Raw genomic sequence first — 20,245 nt, 5'->3', positions numbered from 1 at the left:
CCCCTCAAACTTGCTATGCTAGTACCTCCTCCACCAGTAACTTCAGGAAGAATCCTTTGACCAACTTAAAAAATTATCCCAGTGTGAAAATTGAAGAGTTTCTGATGCTAGTATTTTCTTTCTTAAATCAGCTGTTTTAACTCAATGCCTTCAAGGACACCAAAATATCTAGTAGAACGGAAGGCCCCAAGACTGAGCAGGTTCACCCCAGCCTGTTTACCAGTGGGTAGAAGGAATCCTGGGAGGGATATGTTAACTGTACTCTGAGCTGAGTCAAAAAGGGACCAACACAAATGTGGCTCCAAGTAGGAGTCCAGTTGTAACAGAAGGAAGACTGCACTACTTAACACTCTCGGCGTACTCTCCATGAAAGGCAAAGCTCTGAATGGACTCTGTAATTGACTTGTTACTAGAAACACTAAAAGTGAAGTGCATGTGTAAATAATCTACCTATGAGATAACTTATGTGGCACTGGTCCTCAAAAAGATCTAACAGGGGACTAAAGAACTGTGTGATTTCTTCTATGAAATGGCCTGAGTACTCAGGAGATAAATGGACCAAAGCCGCTTTCAAAGAAAGCAGTTAACCTCAACCATATACATTTTCAGTGCGAGAAATCGAAAGGGACACATGCTTTTCTAATTCTGTATTTGTGTTCTTTTATATTGTTGCACTGTTCACTTAGTGCTTTCTACTTAAGCAGAAAAGTTACCAATAACTACAGACTACCGAAAATATAAGTACATGAGTTTCTTTTTAGAGTTCACTGAAGCTCAAATCAACCACAGATGTTGGTAATAAAAAGCACACCAGACCTATAAAAACTTCACGTTTTCATAGTGGCATAAAGAGGCTAACAGCCACGATTATAGGTAAGATTTCATCACTAAAACATTCTGAGTTTGTCTCAGATAGAGTACACCTCTTCATTCATCCTCAACAGACTAAAAATATGTATGTGTATCTACAAGTAAATTAAGGGAGGAGAAAATAGGAACAAAGCATCAGTGAGTTTGCCGTTCTTATGAATTGAGATGGGAGCTGAGGAGAAACTTAACAAAGGAAAGGCCACAACATAAGGAAAATTCACTGAAGATCAACACACACCCCTCTTCCAGAAGAAAAGCCAAAACCCAAAGAGGGAGATGGAAGCAGGGAGAAGTCTGACAATGCTGAAGGGGGCAGGGAAGTGGAGGTGGAAAATGGACCCTGGACCGTACTGGCTGTCGGGAAAGGAGAGATGGTGAACAGTGCGATCATTCCGGAATCCCAGATTTTCACCCAATCCAACAACAAAGAAGTAAAAGCTGCTTGCATGATAATATTCTCCCGAAGCCAGTGCAAGGAGGTTCACTTTGCACTTACCCTGCAGTCATCTGTTTTACGGAGAGTCCATTCACTCTCTATAGAAATGTAGCTCGTGCTTTTCCATCCAGGAAGCTCTTCGAAGACTGGCTCTACCAGCCACCCTCCCTCCCCCTTCACTTCAACCACCAAGAACTCTTAAGAGGAGAGCTGCTCCCATGCACAGGCATGTGCCTGTCAGACAGAACTACCTTTAACAGTTTCTGAAGTCTAACCTAAAACATGCTGGGACAGAAACACTAACACAAATGGCTTATAAGACTGGTCCCTCTGGTAAGGACAGGCTAAGCCAATGTGCAACTGCTGTGAAAATGGCAGCCACCCTTGTCTTAAATTTAAAAACCAGACTTTGAAGCCCATCTTTGCCTTTTCTTAGCTAACTTTTTGGCTCCTCAGCTTTATATAAGTTGAAGAAGGTGGTATTTGGCACAGCTAGTGTTGTATCTGTCTCAGTCTCTCTCTGGCCTTTTGGGGATCCCATCCCCTTCCAGTGATGAAGAACAAACTCCAGGTCTTGGGCTCTAACACCGACCTAAATCTAAGCCCTTAGGCTCCTAATGTTTGAAACATTCTAAGAGGATGGGCCCTTTTTAGGAATGAAATGTGACTTCCCAGACAGCCAAGCTGTAAACATCTGAAAGGTAGACGACCTTCTCCCTCCCTTATTCTCAGGTCTGAATCTAGGCACAGCACTCTACCTTGGGAGTGTCTTAACATTTAACAAGAAAAAGAAAAACTTGGAGAAAGGGGCATCAGGGACACATGAAAATCCTAAGAATGCAGCTTCACTTCACAGAATGAGAAAGCAAAACTGGGGATATCCTTTATTGCAAGGAACTGGACAAAGGCCCCCTACTTCCAGCTCGTCTCTCTCATTTTTCTATCCGGCTCATCAGGACGGAAGCCCACCAGATCTCCCTCAGAGATGAATGTCAAGACTTCCTACCCATCTCAGTACTCAACTCCACTCAGACTCTACTTAGTTCAGACAAGAGACTTAGAGCTGCTAAGAAGAAAGGAAAAGAAAGAAAAGGTGGTTGTCGCTCTTAAACATTCTTTTCAGAGTCTAAAGCCATGCCATGCTTTTGAGGCTGTACTCTCTCCAAGGGAGTACAAGATCTCACTTGGTGCTGTCCACTAACAGATATGGTATGATGTGGAGATAGGGAAACACACTACTGCTCAGTGATATAGATCCATCAAGTCTGGGGGAGGACACTGTACCACAAGTACAGATGGTAGCCAGCACCACCACTGGCCCCAGGCAGTCTGCACTGAGCTTGGGGTACATCCTCTAGTCTAGACAGTGACAGGCAAGGGGCAGTTATGGCTAGTTGACCAATCAATTTCTATTTGCTGATACAGTATTATAGTTCATAGGGGAGAAGATGAGGAGCTTTTTAGTGAATACTAGTGATTCAAGCTTCGATAAGTTCTCTGTTCTATTCACAGGGTTAGAAATCAAAAATCTATAACCAAATATACAAGACTTTCCCACAGCTTTCCCGATTTTAAGCATATCCCGCATATCCAGGTCTCATGCTTTCTAATGACGGTTCCAGACGGGTCTACTCCCATGGTATCTTCTGTAACTCGGGGCCAGCTGGGGAAATGCCCTGAGTGTGTGCTGAGGAGTTGGCACTTGGCTTCCTAAACCTAGAGTAAGCTACATCTTCCCTGCCATTCTTGTCAGTGGGACACAAACAGAAAAGCCAGAAGAGAGCCTTGAAGACCTACCAAAGAGACCAACAAAAGGAACCCAAGTCTGGCTCCTTCTAATGGCTTTCTGAACAGTCGTCTAGACTGGGTTGGGACAGTTACCTACAGGGACTATGCCAGGTAATCATGTGACAACCAATTATATACCTTAAATCTGCCTGAAAGGACAGGTGGCCTGTGATCTTGGGGTGGCTTCTAGGCTTGACTTGGATTCTCCTCAAGCTCAATCTGCCTGATGATCTGTATTGAAGGAGGACAGAGCTGAACAAAGAGTTTGACAGCTGCCCATTCACCACATGGCCTGAAGGCCAAGGCCTAGGGTTTGGAGAACACCTAAACAGGGAGAGAGCTAATTATATCTCTAGGTGGCTAATACAAAAATTGTGGGGAGTGGGGAGCACAGATTATCACTAGTATGAAAGTTTTCTTTCTTCTCTTTCGGTACTTAACCAGATCCTTATATTCCTCTTTCAGTACTTGGAAACCACCCAAGAACCAACCCCAACTTTACTGTTTTGTTGGGATGCTCTTACCATCAGGAACCTCATCTGGCCTCTTCCTCTTCTCATACACAACAATGATCACCACAAGGATGATGATTTCAGCCAGAATTCCCAAGAAAGGCCAAAGTGGGGCAAGGTGGCTCCGTACCCTGAGGACGGTGGAAACGGAGGCAGTGCCAATGGAGTTGGTGGCATTACATTCATACTCGCCGGGATCTTCTGTGATCTGGAGATTCATAATATTCAATTCAGTGTAATTCTCCTTGTTGATGATGAAGAAGCGACCAGAGTTATTGGAAATGTCCTGGGGGGAAAAAGGCAGGTCAGAGTAGATGAGCTACCCAAGGAAGGGTGACAATATCCTCATTCTTATCAGGATAATGGCTGGAATGAGACACCATCTTTGTTCAGAAGATTCTGAGCACTTAACTGATGACTTCCCTTCAGGATTCAATACACTTCTGGTAGAAATAGGGTACAAATTTCCATTACTGTTGATCCTTTGAACTTCTCCAACTTCCAGAGTGAGTGGAGGCCTGCTGCTTGCAGACCCTACAGACAGACAAATTAACAAATGCTGCTTCAAACAACAGGGGAGAACAACTGTAGCTGAGAAGCAAGATACCCAATGTCTGGCATGTCTGAGAACCTCAGGACTGTCTGGTAAGAGCCAGCACATTTATTTCTTTACTTGACCAGTCCTGACAAGTCTTTAAACTGCTCAGAAGCAATGCTAAAAACTTGCTCTCAGGAGGGAGCAGGGAGAAAACCCTGACTTCCCTTCCAGGACTCTGGCATTAAAGACTATTCAACCAATCAACAAGTATCTACTAATTAATAAATACCTATACATCTCATATCCTATTAAAGGGAAGATACACAAGAAATCTAGCTTCAAGAAGGAAGGAGAGAGCTCCATAGGCAAATGCATTTGTTATGCAAGCCTGTCAACCTGAGTTCCATCCCTGGAACCTAGGATAGCAAGAGAGAACAAACTCCCAAAAGTTGTCCTCAGACCTCAGTATGTGTGTAATGATAGGTTAAGGCAGGGTGGACATCCAAAGGGATGACTGACTTCAGGAATATGTTTTTGGTTTTGGTTTTTTTCAAGACAGGGTTTCTCTGTGTAGCTTTGCACCTTTCCTGGAACTCACTCTGTAGCCCAGGCTGGCCTCGAACTCACAGAGAGAATGTGTTTTTTTTTTTTTTTTTTTTTTTTTTTTGGTTTTTCGAGACAGGGTTTCTCTGTGTAGCTTTGCGCCTTTCCTGGAACTCACTTGGTAGTCCAGGCTGGCCTCGAACTCACAGAGATCCGCCTGGCTCTGCCTCCCGAGTGCTGGGATTAAAGGCGTGCGCCACCACCGCCCGGCTGAGAATGTGTTTTGTTGTTGTTGTTGTTGTTGTTTTTGTTTTTAAAACAAAAGAGTGCAGGATGGAAAACTGGGAAGTATTGAGGAGCCATTGCAGGAGAGCCAGGAAGAGCTTCAAAGAGCTGGCCCTAGTACAGGGTCATGGAGCTGTGACAGGTATGGAGCACTCTAGGCATCTTCACCCTGCACTAGCAACAGCTAACAACATACAAAAATAGCACAGATAAAGAGGAAGACCATCTTTCGTATTATCCCAGTTACAGCATGCTTGCATTTTGTGTGGGTACACAGCTGAAAGAGGGAACTCAACCTGCACAGTGAAATTCCAACTTTCACCTTTCAAGAAATGAAAATACGAAGTAATTTCAATCAGTTTTGGCAAAAGCCAGAGACATCCTTTCTAATGACCAGAAGAGAAATGGATATTCCTTCGTAGCCCCTTAGAAAACACAATGGCTTTCCCTGAAAATACTCAGCTCAGCATCTTCACCTCCTAGCTCCTGATCCTCTTTACTAAAGTAGTTCTAAAATCACTGTTGACACCAGAGTCATCAATACTTGACATTTTCTATCAAGAGGTCATAAGATGGGAAATACACAGGACTTGAAATAAAATTGCATATTATCCTTGATTTTGCCAGTAACTTATGTTGTTCAATATGTTACTTTTCCAAAGAAGCTGGATTAGATGAGCTGCAGAGTCCTTTCTGATTCTGAGGGATGGTAATAAAAAAGGATGCCTATAAAGTATAATCTGGGCATAAAAGCTGAAGTGGATGTATGAAAATCCCCTGTCAGGAAAGGAAATTGTTTGGAAATCACTGAATCAGAGAATAAAAGACTCCAAGGCACTATTTAAACACTGTCAAGAACCGCTCCACAGGAGCCAGAAGATGGCTCAGCAGTTATGAGCGCTTGCTGTGCAATCAGGAGAACCAGAATTCTGATGCCAGTGCACATGTAATAAGCTAGGCATCCTGCATAGCACCTGTAACCCCAGCTCTGAGAAGGGGTGGCTACAGGAGGATGGCTGGCTTCCAGACTAGCCAAGAAAATATGAGCCCCAGGTTCAGGGAGAGGCACTGCCTCAGCACATGAAAACGGACAGAGGAAGATTAATACCCTCTTTGACCTCCACAAATATGCACAGGTAGGTCAAGCCCACCCCCAAACAAATAAAGCTTCAGAATTATTTAGGGCTGCGGAGATGGCTCAGCAGTTATGAGTACTTGCTGCTCTTGCAGAGGACTGGAATTCAGTTCCCAGCACCCACAACAGACAGCTCACAACTACCTGTACTTCTGGAGCAGGAGTACAGGTAGTACACCCTCTTCTGGCCTCTGTAGGTACCCACACAAATGTGTAAACTAACACAAAACACACACACACACACACACACACACACAAATAAAATCATTCCACAGACTGGAAAAAAATGTTCTTTGACTTTTTTTAAGTATCTCTTGGTCCCTTTTCTTCTGAAGAACAAACAAAAACAACCCATTCCAGAATCATAGCAAAACATTTAGATTGGTTTTAGCTCTGTGTTCTACTGTGAAAGCAAGCAATCTAATCTCTTACCAGACAGACAGCTTTAGCAATGGAGTACCGACTAACCTCCACATTCATGATGTAAACTGTAATTCACTCCACAATGGTCCAAGCCATCCTACATTCAAAGAAATAGTTGTTGCAGTAACTGGTCCAGATGTCTGGACCTCCTCAGGAAAAACTCTAGTAAGCAAGCAAAGAGATTTCGGTATAGGTATAGGGCTACCTCCTACTCACCTGGAATATACCATTCTCCTTCTTGCGCCATATCCATTCTGGATGGGGGTAGCCAACTGACTTGCAGTACATCATGGCATCCTGCCCTTCATTTTTGTTTTCACTCCGTTTATGGCCAGTGATGTCAGGAGCAGCTGTAAAAAGGTGTTAAACTGTTACCACCTGAGGAGGATACCAAAGGCCTTACCTACTGGCTCAGAGCCCTGTTTCTAATACTATCATCTGAAGCATTTAACTAATTATTCTTTATGAATAAAAACTCAGAAGACAGATTTCAGGGTAAGAACCTGACTGATCAGAGAGGTGGAGAAGCAACCAGTGACCTCCTCTTCTCTCCTTCCTCCATTCAAGAAGCTGAGAATCTTTCTAAGCCCCTCCTTACAACTACCTGTGTCTTTCTGTATGTCCTTGGTCCTCTGAAACCTCTATGGCTAATTTAGTCAGCTAATAGCTAGCCCCGCCCTCTGATTCAAAGTAAACTTTATTGGCAGTCTCAGGAGTGTCAGAGTGCACTCAAAATATCCCACAATTATCATCAGCTTATCATATTATCAAAGCTAAATATGAAAGTGTGTCTAAAGAGCCTTTCAGGTCAGAATAGGGTAAGAGGACCAATACCATTCCCTACACTTACTTACCAAAGCAGCAAGGAAATATCAGGGTTATTGATATAAGAATTTCTACCAGTGTAGAACTGGAAAAATACACAAGCTCAATTGCCCTAACTGCCCAAATACCTTCCTCAGAAAACATTCAAACAGAAGCCATTGTCACTTATATTAGTACAAGTTTTCTTCTTCAAACACCTGCAATAACTATATGTTTATATATATATAGTATTTATATATATAGTATATAGATATACTATATATATAAATAACAAATGTCATGTATTTTCATAAGGAAACGAAAGATTGAGCTACATAAAATCAAGGTTATTGTAAGATATATGAAAATGGATGCATGCTTGAAAAGCTTAATCGCTAAGAACTAAGGACCAGAGCTCTTCCAGGAAAACCAACATCCCCAAGTGTTTGTTAGAAGAATAAAAACGTGACTTGAGACGTGTCTACTGGGAAGTGGAGGCAAGTATATGGAGATTTCAAGGGCAGCCTGGGACTACACAGCAAAACCCTCTCTCCAAAAAGGAAACAAACAATGCTGCCAAACCTGACAGCCTGATTTAGATCCCTGCAGCTAGCTCACAGAGTGGAAGGACAGAGCCACACATACTGTCCTAACACTGCCCCCCCACCCGCAACACACACACAGACACAGACACACACAGAGACACACACACACATGAACCACACACACACACCACACATACTGTCCCCCAACACTGCCCCCTCTGCAACACACAGGCACGCACGCACGCACATTTACATAAAATTAAGAAACAAACAAACAAAAACTGTCCTGGCGTTCATATAGAACCACAGAAGACCCTGGATGGCCAAAATAATCCTAAACAAAAAGAGCAATGCTGGAGGAATTGCCATTCCAGATCTTAAGATATATTACAGACCACTGTAATAAAAACAACATGGTACTGGAACAAAAACAGATATGCAGACCAATGTAACAAAACTGAAGAGCCAAATACGAGTACATATAACCAGCCATTTTATAATTGATAAAGATGCCAAAAACATAAACTGAGGGAAAGAAAGCATCTTCAACAAATGAAGCTGTAAAAAAAAAATGATGCAAAAGAATGAAATTAGACAACTTGTACCTATCTCCTTCAACAAAAAACTAACTCCAAATAACCAAAGATCTAAACTTGAAACCTGAAACTGCTACAAGAAAATATAAGCATACTTTTTTTAAATTTATTTATTTTTATTTTATGTGCATTGGTGTTCTGCCTGTATGCATGTCTCTGTGAGGATGTCAGATCTTGTAGTTACAGTTATTAGCTGCAATGTGGGTGCTGGGAATTGAGCTCATGACCTCTGGAAGAGCAGTCAGTGTTCTTAACCTCTGAGCCATCTCTCCAGTCCCATAAGCATACTTCTATGATACAGGAAAAGAAAGGGATTTTGTGTCCATTTGCCTACCAATTAAAGGCAACAATTGACAAGTGGGACATTCCTAAAACTAAAAAGCTTCTGTACAGCTAAAGAAACAATCAACTAGTGAAAAGAAGTTCACAAAATGGAAGAGAATCTTTACCAGCTATACATCTGACAGAATTAACACCCAGAATATATAAAGAACTCAAAACAACAACAACAATAACAACAAAAGACTCATTCAAAAAATGGGCGTGGGAACTGGAAGTTTTCAAAACAACAAAAAAAAGCTAATAAATAGCTTTTAAAATTAATTAATTAATCATCTCTAGCAATTAGGGAAACGCAAATCAAACAACTTTGAGATTTCATATTACCCAAGTCAGAATGGAAAAGATCAAAAAAACAAACCTCTAACAAATGGGGAGAGGGGAACCCTCATTCACTGTTGGGGCTGAAAACTAGTGCAGTACAATGGAGATCAATGTGGAGAATCCTCCAAAACTAAAAATAATGACCCAGCTATACCACTCACTGGCACATGCCCAAAGGACTTGACATCCTACTCCACAGACACTGCTCAGACATGTTCATTGTTGCTCTATGGACTATACCTAGAAAACTTAAACAACCTAACTGATGAGTGTATAATGAAATGTGGGACATATATACTATGAAATACTACTCAGCTGTAAATAAAAATGGTATCATGAACTCTGCAGGTAAATGGACAGAACTAGAAAAGATCATATTGAGTGAGGATACCCAGATTTAGAAATACAACCATAACATGAGCTCTCTCATTGGAAGCTCCTAGTTCCAAATCTCCAGGTATGAGGACTTATCCTAGAGTAACTGCAGAATCCAGGGAAGTAAAAAGAGACCACTGTGGGGGGAAGGAGGTGGGGAACAATAGAGAGGTGGAATAACAGGGAAATGGGAAAGGGGGGGCTCTAATGAGAGAGGAAGGAGATAAACACAGAAGGAGGGAGGAGAGTGAAGTAACAGTAAGGATGTCTGAAAGAGTTAACTACCTTAAAAAGACCTATAATACACGTAAGTCTGTGTGTGTGTATGTATGCGTGCATATATAATTTAAATGAAATTTTCTTATCTGGGCTGACAATTCTCCCTCCAAAAACCAAAGATCATCTAATACAAACTCCAATACCAAGCATGAGGTTATTGGTCAGGGTTGTCCAAGTAACTCCCAAAACATATAGGTAGGCTATTGCTACTGCCCTTCACAGCTTCACAAAAGTGGAAGTTATGTGACTGCTGCTGAAGATACACTCATACACAAGGCCCAGAGGCCCCTGAGCTGGAACTGAACTGAGTGTTTGTTTTTTCCCAGAGGACTAGCTCATCAGATGCAAACTTCCAAAGGAGGAAAACAATCCACAGTCCTACCCAGATATGATATCTATGAAACACAACAACAACCAGCATGGCACGCTAACTATACGGGTACAGTAGTGGTTTAGCAGTAATTAACAACTCTCTAATAAGGCTTAAGAACCACTCAACAAGAGACACTGAGCTTGGTACTGAAAACCTAGCAAACTACCCACAATGCTAGTGAAGTAATGGGTCTTGGAGGAGAACCTATAACCACCACTTTCCTAAACCAGCATAAGCTCTAATGACACTGTAAATACTTGTCTTTATACCTACAGATAAATGTAGTCCTCATCCCTCATCAAGGAAACTTCTCTTTGCAACAGACAAAAGACCATTACAGAAAAACCACAACTGATGAAAACTGCAGAGCTGTGGAGCCCAGTGCCAATGAATACACAAAACACCCATGCACCTAAGGCTCAGGGATCTTTGCAGTAGAGGAAGCAGAAAAACTGTAAGAGCCAAAGGACTGGGGAGTTTGCTGAGACTGTGTTGCATAGTAACGCCAGAACTACACCCATTAAGTTTCACTAACATGACTGCCTAAACATGAGCTGAACAAGGGCAACAACAGATATGCCAAAGTGGTCGGGGAAATACCACAAGTCCTCCACCCTACACAAAGAACTAAAGACAACTAATGAATGCTGAGAGTGGGAGAAACAGCCTTCCCCAGAAAAGAGCACACCAACTGGTGACCCCAAATGTCAGCCTTGAAAACATGCAAACAAGTAACATTATACATATTAAACAGGTTGTATTTATGTATGCAGATGTTGTGTGTGTGCGAATACACACACACACACACACACACACACACACACACACATCTAGACATACATGTATATAACAACAATTAATGAAAAGAGGCCATGAATTTGAAAGAAAGCAAGGAGGGGTGTTTGGAGGAAGGAAAGGAAAGGGGGAAATGACATAATTATAATTTCAAGAGAAAATTTTAAAAAGAAACAAATTAATAATACTGAATGTGGTGGTTCATGCTGCAATCTCAGCACTTAGGAGGCAGAAGGGGAAAAGGGGGATTTGAAGCCAGCCTCACCCACATGAGACCACGTTGGGGAAGGGGAGCAAAAAACAAAACAAAACAAAAACAATGACTCTCCACGTCTATCAATCTTAAGCCCAATATTTGGAGAATTTTGAGATCTAGATATGCTAGAGACTATTCTCCACTTTTAGGACTCACTTAAGAAATAAACAGCACCTGTTTCAGATCAGCTTTAAGGATCCAAGAAGCCTGATGTGGAGCTAATTCTTTGAATTTAAACTTCTTTTGTCCTAATTCTATTTTCCACTAGTACCTGACAAGACATCTGAAAGCAATGAAATCAAAGTAGGCCAGCTATCTCTTTGTTGGCCAGATTAGGAAAGAGACATTGATCCAAATCCCAGTTGAGTTGGAGCTTTCTTCTGTGCTTTGATCTATACTTATCAAACGGAGATAATTCTTGCACCTGCCTAGTTCCCAGTAGTCTTAAACAGGTAGGTAAGATGTCCAATATCCACTAAAACTGTAGAATCCTGGAGAACTGTTGATCTGATGCCATATACTACCTTTGAACTGCTCGGCTTTTTTAGTTTAAAAACAATCCAAAGTCCTACAGTACACAGACTGCTTCCCAAGTAGACTGGACTTGCTTGCAACTTCCAGAGGCACCTGGGATGGACTGGAATAGGTAAGGCCCCAAACTGTGTTGGGTTCCTGCCAAATCCAAGTCTGCTTTGGTACCGCTCTGTGAAATGCTTTCTAGGTTGGATATTATCAAGGAAATGTCTTTTTGTTTTTCCTTCACTACCCGAGGAGTATCAGGCTGCCTCTACTGCTCCACTTTTCCACAGCTACTCTGCCATTTCTATGGTCTGCTGATCACTTTTTCTCATAGATATTTTTTTTCAGTCAAAAATATTAAGGACCCACTGTGCCACCTCTACCACCCAACTCCATACTCAGACTTTCCACATCCTCCTCCAGGATCTAACCTGTAAGTGTAGTCTTCACCCCTCATCAAGAAAACCTCTCTTTGCAACAGACAGAGACCACTAAAGAAAACCACAACCAATCAAAATGCAGAGTTATGGAACCCAGTCCCAAAGGCTACATCTCCAAAACACTCCCACACCTAAGGCTCAGGGAACACAGCAGAAGAGGAGGCAGAAAGATTCTATGAGCCAGAGGATCAGGGAATTTGCTGTCACCTAGTAACATCAGAAGCTGTAACTGTAAAGTCTTACCAGCATGACCACCCAAACTTAAGCTGAACAATGACAATACCAATGAACATGCCAAACTGGATGGGGAAAAGCCCACAAAACCTCAACTCTACACAAAGAACCGCAGGCACTGAGTAAAGCTGGGAGCTAGAAATGTGGTTCTCCCCAGAGAAAAGCACACTAATTGGTTGTCCAGTGCTAAACAGACAACCCTGAAAACACATATACAAGTAACAATATATGGACTCAACCAGTTATATTTAGGAATATATATGTATATACAAATACATACCTATATGCAAAACAATTACTGAAAAAAAGAGAATAGGGAGGGTTATATGGAAGAGCTTGAAGGGAGGAAAGAAAAGGAAGAAATGTAATTAAATTACAATCTAAAAAAATATATAATCAGCCGGGCGGTGGTGGCGCACGCCTTTAATCCCAGCACTCGGGAGGCAGAGCCAGGAGGATCTCTGTGAGTTCGAGGCCAGCCTGGGCTACCAAGTGAGTCCCAGGAAAGGCGCAAAGCTACACAGAGAAACCCTGTCTCGAAAAACCAAAAAAAAAAAAAAAAAAAAAAAAAAAAATATATATATATATATATATATATATATATATATATATATAATCATTCCAAGGCAAGGAAAGTTCTATAGATATATGTCAACCAAAACACTTGCAGAGAGACATGATACACAAGGAGTAGAAAAGCTACCATGTTCCCCAGCTGTGTTTACTGACTCGACACACTTCTCTAGTACCTCCTCCGCAAGCCCAAGGCATGTCTTACAGAAGTAAGACCTTACTGCTTAGTTGTATTTTAGCACCGTTGTTGAAAAAACCAGGGTATAGGTCTTAAGTATCTTGAGGGAAAAAAACACTACAGGAGAGGGGAAAAGCAAAGGCCCTGAGGCAGGCATGTACTTGTTTCATTAAGAGTTTACAATTTACAGTAAATAAGAACATGTATGACCAGTCAGAAGGGTACTCAACATCCAGACAAGAAAAGTGAGAGTCACGTGATGGTAGTAGCAGAAGTGAGAAGAGGTAAGGGACTCTGTTACAGTGTATATGCTGAGTTGATATATTTGTTAACAACTGGATATGGGACATCAGAAAAAAGGCTTCAGGTATGACTCAAAGATCTCTCTGCCTTGAGTAGCTCCAAAAACAACTGCCAGTTACTATGGTAAGGAAGACCATAGGAGGAAACTTCTTGTTTGTTGTTATGCTGAGGAAGAGAGCAACCGTGATGATGAAAACCAGGAGCTCAAGATTAAAATTTGTTAAAGATGGAGATATATATATATATCCATTCAGGTTGAGTTATTGGTAGGCTCTTCAGGTGCTTATGGGAATGGTCTAAGACAGACAAATATGAGGAAACAGGATGTGGGTTTTATTTTTCCCCCTCACTTTTATTCCCCTTTGACTTGGTCTCCGCTCTGGACCATTATTGCTTGATGCTCTTAGATATGTAAATCCAGTGATTTTGCTATGGTTTGAATCTGAAATATTCCCTATGTTTTTCATGTTTTGAATGCTCAATCCCCAGCTTGTGACACTGTTTTGAAAGCTACAGAGCCTTTAGAGCACACTGCTGGAGGAAAAAGATAACTAGGGGTGGGGCTGACCCACCCATGGTTCTGGCCTATATACTGCTTCCTGTCTGCCACAATGTGAACAAGCCAACACCTCAAACTTGCAAAACCACAAATGGAACTATCCCACCCTGACTTCCCTGCCATGATGCACTTAAATTCCTCTGAAAATATGAGCAAAATAAACCTTTCCTCCCTTACATTGTTTCTGCTTGGTATTTTGGCAGAAATACAGGGATAACTAATACTAATACAGGAACTCATTTCTAAAGTATATATCAAAACCACTAGAACAGTGGTTCTCAACCTTCCTAATGCTGTCACCCTTTAGTACAATTCCTCATGTTGTGGTGACCTCCAATCATAAAATTATTTTCATTACTATTTCATAAATGTAATTCTGCTGCTAGTATGAATCACTAACATAGAAGACTAAAAGGTGGTTTGATATATAGCTCCACTGCCTCTTATCAAATCTCGATTCTGAAAGGCCTCAAACTTAAATGGTCCCAACAGAGAGAAGGATAAAAATGGTCTTCACTCCTGCCTTGATGTTTTAAAAAAGGACAGTACCACTTTTTGTTTCATTCACCTAGTAAGGAAAGCATTCTATAGAGGTTTCTATTTACATATGGGAACATGACCTTAAAGGCTACTACTGGCTTAGTTAATCCCAACTGTGCTTTACTGGTCGTGTTTACAGATATAAGCCTACTAAAAAAGACCAATTGCTGCTTTCTCCTCTTCTTTTCAAAGACTACTGCATAAAAATGCATTCCAAAGAATAAGGTCCTGGTTATTCACCCTTTAGATGGTAGAAGCATCACTACTACATTAAGAACAGAGAAAGTCAATCCAAGCTAAACCATTCTATCCCTGAAGGCAATGACTATAATAATGATCACTTTAACCTTGGGTCAATACAAAGACCTATCACTTTATCATTTATAGTAGCAGCTCAATCAGGCAGCCTGTTTCAGCTTCACCTGCTGGGCAGGACAGTACATCCACAGCAAGACACCCAGGTACTCTGTGAGAGTTACCAGTGAGAAACTATTCAGGCCCAACCAAATTCTCAGATGTTGCCATTCAAGAGATGAAACCCATTTCCCTTCTGCTGAATTGGGACTGGATTTAATGACTCCCTTCTAACAAAATAAAAGGGTAAGTAAAGATAGACAGTTCTATAAACTACTTACAAAAAGCACTGTGTTTCCCTGGCTTGCTCTCTGAGGGTGGGGGCGTTGGTGCCACCATAGGGAACAGTCACTTGTAGAGGCCCTCAGAAGGAGGACCAGTGAAAACAAATATGAGTGAGCCATTCCGAGAACAGACACTTAGTCAGGCTTCAGGTAATTCCAGAACAAGGAACAGATAACAACTACACTGAATGACAAAGCATATATTACCCCATACAATACATACATGAACTGGAAAAATCAAGTTTGGAAGTTATTTGATGTCTCTAATTAGGCTGCTAGTAAAAGGCAAAGCTAGAATCTAACTCATGACTTATTACAGAGACCACGCATTTTGTACTGTACTGAGGGGGAAACGAGAACAGATTACACAAAAAATTACAATATATTATATGATTAAGTGAAAACTGCAAAACCAATTTCTCACATTATTATTGCTTGTATATATGCTGGAATAATCTGACTATAAAGTGAGACTGATTAACCCCTTAGAGTTTAACTATGCCACATAATATAAAAAGCAAAGTTGTGAATTTGGAAATCAAAGATACCTAGATGCTACCAGGCCTCTATTAGTTTACTAACTAACTGAGCAACCTAACACTAGTCATTTAAAATCTTTTGGGTTTCAGTGTTTCCTCCTGTAAAATGCAATAGCTACACATTATTTCATAGAGGCCTTGAAAAGATTAAATCACAACTCTACACAAACCTAACAAAAGGTGAGAACTCAGTCAGAAATAAATACTAAGGGTAGGCATAGTGGTACATGCCTGTAATTCCAAAACTTGAGAGGCAGCTGTAAAAGGATTGTACCACATTTGAGGCCAGCCAAGTCTAGACAGTAAATATCCAAGTCACTAAGGTATATAGTAAGACCCTGTCTCCAAAAACAGAAAACAAAAAGCAACAGGATAAAAATTAATTTCCTTCAGTATTAAACTCTCCCCTGTGTCCAACTGAGGATTCCACAGACTTAAAACCATAAAGGAACTTTAAAGGTTACTGTCTTAATTTTATTTCATCTAACACTAGAGGAAACTGGGGCCCAGAGGTGAAAAGTGGCCTGGTCAAGCTTGTGGTGAGTTTAAAGACAGGACAGGATTAGAATCCATTTTCTCTAAGTCTCAGTCACAGGCCTTTCAACTGTCCTGTGCCAAACACAGCAGCATAGCCTGTGCTCCTAAGCACAGGCTCTTCTGGTGCTAGAGTGCCTGGGTGAAATCTGGCTCCACTAGTTAACTCAGCCACAATGGACCAGTGATTTAATCCCACAAAAAAACCCTATTTTCTCACCTGGCTAGTGGATATAATAATATTTACTACATACATTTGTGAAGACTCAAGGAGAGGAGAGAAACACTCATTATTGTATGCCTGGCATACAGTAAGTATACAATGTTAGCTATTCTTATTATGAAAGGTCAACAGCATCCTGAGAGTAGATCAGGAATAGTTATTTGAGCTGAAGATGATGCTCATTTACTCCTCAGCAATACTATAATTATGCTTTCAAAGAGTTATCATGTAGACACAACTTGGGAGTCAAAACCAGCTTTTATATCAGTTGCAGCCTAAAGGCATTATCTGGACAGCCTCCTGAATGAAAGACCAGGAAAACACTGCTTTTGTTCAAGATAATAAACAGATCTGAGATATTGTTATTCCTTTCAATAATGACACTCAACATCACCACACAGTATCTTGTCCAGCTGGCAGCAGGGCACGTTCTTCCAGAAATCCTGGGATTTCATCCTCAAAAAATATTCACATGTAAAGAAAGCTAAGTAGGGAGGATAGAAGAACATCAGTTTAGAAAAGATAGGTAGATAAAAAAAAAGAGAAAGGGGCAAAGGATTGAGGAACTATATGAAGAAAAAAACTGAACATGTATTCTTCAATGAATCCTCTATCTGTACAGTCCCTGGAAGCCACAATCTCTTGAGTCAAGAAGCTGGAGAAATGTGCTCTCCTCTGAACGAGCTTGGCAGATCTCAGGGAAGACAGACTCGGAACATTATCACAACTCTTTCTCCTCTCCTGGCCAGTCTTGTTCCTTCTTCCATCCCAACAGTTGCTCAAGTTGTTTGTCAAACACCTAAGCTATGTGGTGGGATTCTGAGGCAGGAGGATCACAAGGCCAATTTAGGCTATAGATCCTATAAGAGAATGGGGAAAATATTACTTTTGGAGTATGCACATGTGTGTGTATCTGAGTGTTTGTGTGTGGGTGATCTAGGTATGAGTTTATGTCCACACAGAGGTCAACACTGGGTGTTGTCTTTTATAACTCTTCACCTTACTTTTTGAGGCAGGGTTTGTCTCACAGCTATAAAATGGCAACTGTTTCTAACCCTACCCCAGAAGCTCTGATGAAAATACAGTATACTTCACAGTGGTTTAGAATTAAAGCACACCCCCCTCTAAATTTAAGTCAGAACTGGAAGCTAGCTTAGAATATGATCCTGGGTTTAGTCAAAAGCTTTTTGAACTTAGAAAAATCTCAACGTTCCTAATCTTTACCAGACTAAACTATCAACAATCTTAAAGACTCAACATATTACACACTGTTTTCTATCCACATGTTAAGGAAGAGAATACAAAAACTTATAAAACTCCTTAGGAATTCTGATTGGCTGTTGATGGATTGTATATTACATATTGATCTAGCCAATGGAGTCCCAGTCAATTCCTTAAGATTTCACATACAGCCTGTCTCAGTCTTCTAAAGGAGGATACCACCATCTGTCTTCGTCAAAGGGCTATAGGTTCAGTAGAAACATTAACAGTGAAGTCAACAACTTGAACACGATAGCAAATGAAATAACATGAAGATACACGCCCAAGGGTGTGCTTACAAGTGGAGGCTAGAAGTCAATGTTGGTGTCTTCCTCAACTACCTTCCACATTATTTTGAGATGGGATCAAAGCCCAGGGACCCTCCTGTATCTGCCTACAGAGCTGGGATTGCAGAGTCATGCCATTTTTCATGCGAGTTCTGGGGAGTCAAACTCAGATCCTCATGTTTGTAATAGCAAGCACTTTACTGAGCTACTCCCCAATCTTCTAAGTTGTAACTTCTGTCTCAAAACACTAAGTCAGCAGCCAGCCTCTATGTTCTGCCCCTCCTCACCACTGCTTCATATCTGCTACAGAAATATAAAGAAGGATACCTCTGGAACGGCTGAACCCCACCTTAAAGTAACAGAACAAAACAAACAAAAAACAAGATTTATTTACTTCTGTGTGGTTGTTGTGTGCATTGGGGACATGGTGAGCCTGTGGAGGTTAGAGAATAACTGTGGGGCTGGTGCTCTCTTTATAACTTCATTTGAGTTCTGAGGATTGAACCAGGTCACCCACCAGCTTAGCACAGCAAGCATCTCACCAGTTCTGAATCCTACATCTAAGCTGGCTCAACAAAGAGGAGAAACTTTTTTTTGCATTCTTGAAATGATGCTTATAAATTATTATTGCCAAATCCATAAAGAAGCAGTTGTTCAGTATTTGCAAATGTGTGTGATTGTCCCAAAGGCATGAGGAAGACCACCAGCCAAATACACCTATCCAGTCCCACAGCTCTTAGGACTTTGTACCAAGAGTTCAGCAGGAATGATGCAGGGCTTCAACTACAAAGTCAAAGTCTCCCCACACAATTCAGCACACTTGCAGTTGGGAAGGTCCATGACTGCCATAGAGAAAATGTTTTCCCACACCTTACATAGTCATGTAAACAAATGTGACATTCTTTAAAAGCAGAAAGGAAGCAAGCAACAAGTCCTGGCCTGTTGGGACCTGCTGGAACCACTATAATTCCACAAGTCGGAATTTAATCTGACAGTGCCTTTATCAGCTCTCAGTCAGGACTGCATCACCACGACACTACTTTCCCTTCATATTCAGTGGATGCAGAACACGGCTAACTCTTTCTTCGATCTGTATTTTTAATCTTCCAAATGTTTTAAGGAAGAGCTAAGTATCTGTTTAGCCCTTTCTTTTTACCAAATCTGTCCTTCCAGCACAAGTTTGTCTTTCTATAGTCCCTCCTCAACAAAATAAAATAAATTAAAATCTTGTTTCCTTTTAAAAAAAAAAAAAAAACTTGTTTCCTAAGTAGGACCTTAAACAGTAGTTCTGCCTCTTCTTAGATATTGTTACAACGCGAAAAATACTGTATTGAGGAGTCAAGACCTGGGCTCTAGGCTAGCTCTGACACAAACTCATTACAGGGCACAATGGTTTCACTTTTTGGGTCTCAGATTCTCCTTGTGAATAATGTATGAAAACAGAGATTAATGTTATTAGGTAGCTCCAATTTGTATAGTTCTGTTTGCCCATGAAACTTTCTGCTACAGCCTCATCTTTAAGATGCCACACACCCACAGGGTTTCCTTAAAAACAAATAGCTTTATATTAACCTTGCACAATGTACTTTCAAAAAATGTGGCCAGGCCCACTGGAGACCTATGTAGTCACACCTATAAGATATGGTTTAAGAGCTTACACAATGTTGGATTATATAAGATGCTACTACTTAAAACATTTTGACATGTGAAACTAATTTCATATAGTAAGTCTACTATAATTAATGCTCCTACCAAATGTATCAAGTGTTACTGACATCCTTATTTTACAAATAAGGGAAAGGAAGCATAGAAATTAGGGACTTGCCAATATATAGCTAGTACATAAAGTTGGGATTTAAAAATAGGCAGCCAGGCTCCTAATCCTGTGGTCTTAGCCATAAATTACATTGCTTCTCAAAATGGAAATAAAAGGAATTTGAAGGCCAGGCATCCAGAACCAGGTAGGATCTCAGAAGAAACAAGAGGCTAACACTGAAGTCTTTGAAGGTTGTACCTTTCACTTCAATGGTGGCATTTGCTTTAGGAGCGCTGACAAAGTGATATACACAGTGGTATTCGCCTGAATCCTCAGCTCTTGGCTTATTGATCCTGCAGAGATAAGAAGAAAAATGAAATGAGGTAACTGGGAATGGTCAAAATATAACAGAAGGCAAAGCAAATGGGTAACAAGATGGCACCATA

At 41.0% G+C, this 20,245-nt stretch overlaps 1 protein-coding gene across 2 annotated transcripts in view; it reads right to left on the bottom strand.

The window, feature by feature from the left end:
• Nptn (neuroplastin) overlaps window positions 1-20,245 on the bottom strand; it is a 78,238-nt gene that overhangs the window by 5,869 nt on the left and 52,124 nt on the right. For both annotated transcript variants that reach the window (XM_052762207.1, XM_052762216.1), the window contains exons 4-6: window positions 20,058-20,152; window positions 6,747-6,880; window positions 3,619-3,892 (exon numbers count right to left, since the gene is read on the bottom strand). In XM_052762207.1, the coding sequence (XP_052618167.1) occupies window positions 3,619-3,892; window positions 6,747-6,880; window positions 20,058-20,152 (503 nt within the window). The remainder of the gene's footprint in view (window positions 1-3,618; window positions 3,893-6,746; window positions 6,881-20,057; window positions 20,153-20,245) is intronic.

This window comes from Peromyscus californicus, unplaced genomic scaffold, assembly GCF_007827085.1.
Source record: "Peromyscus californicus insignis strain IS unplaced genomic scaffold, ASM782708v3 Scaffold_11__1_contigs__length_118956290, whole genome shotgun sequence".
NCBI classification, from domain to species: Eukaryota; Metazoa; Chordata; class Mammalia; order Rodentia; family Cricetidae; genus Peromyscus; species Peromyscus californicus.
Note: the sequence above shows the minus strand (reverse complement) of the source record. Positions and strands in the feature narration are given on the sequence as shown.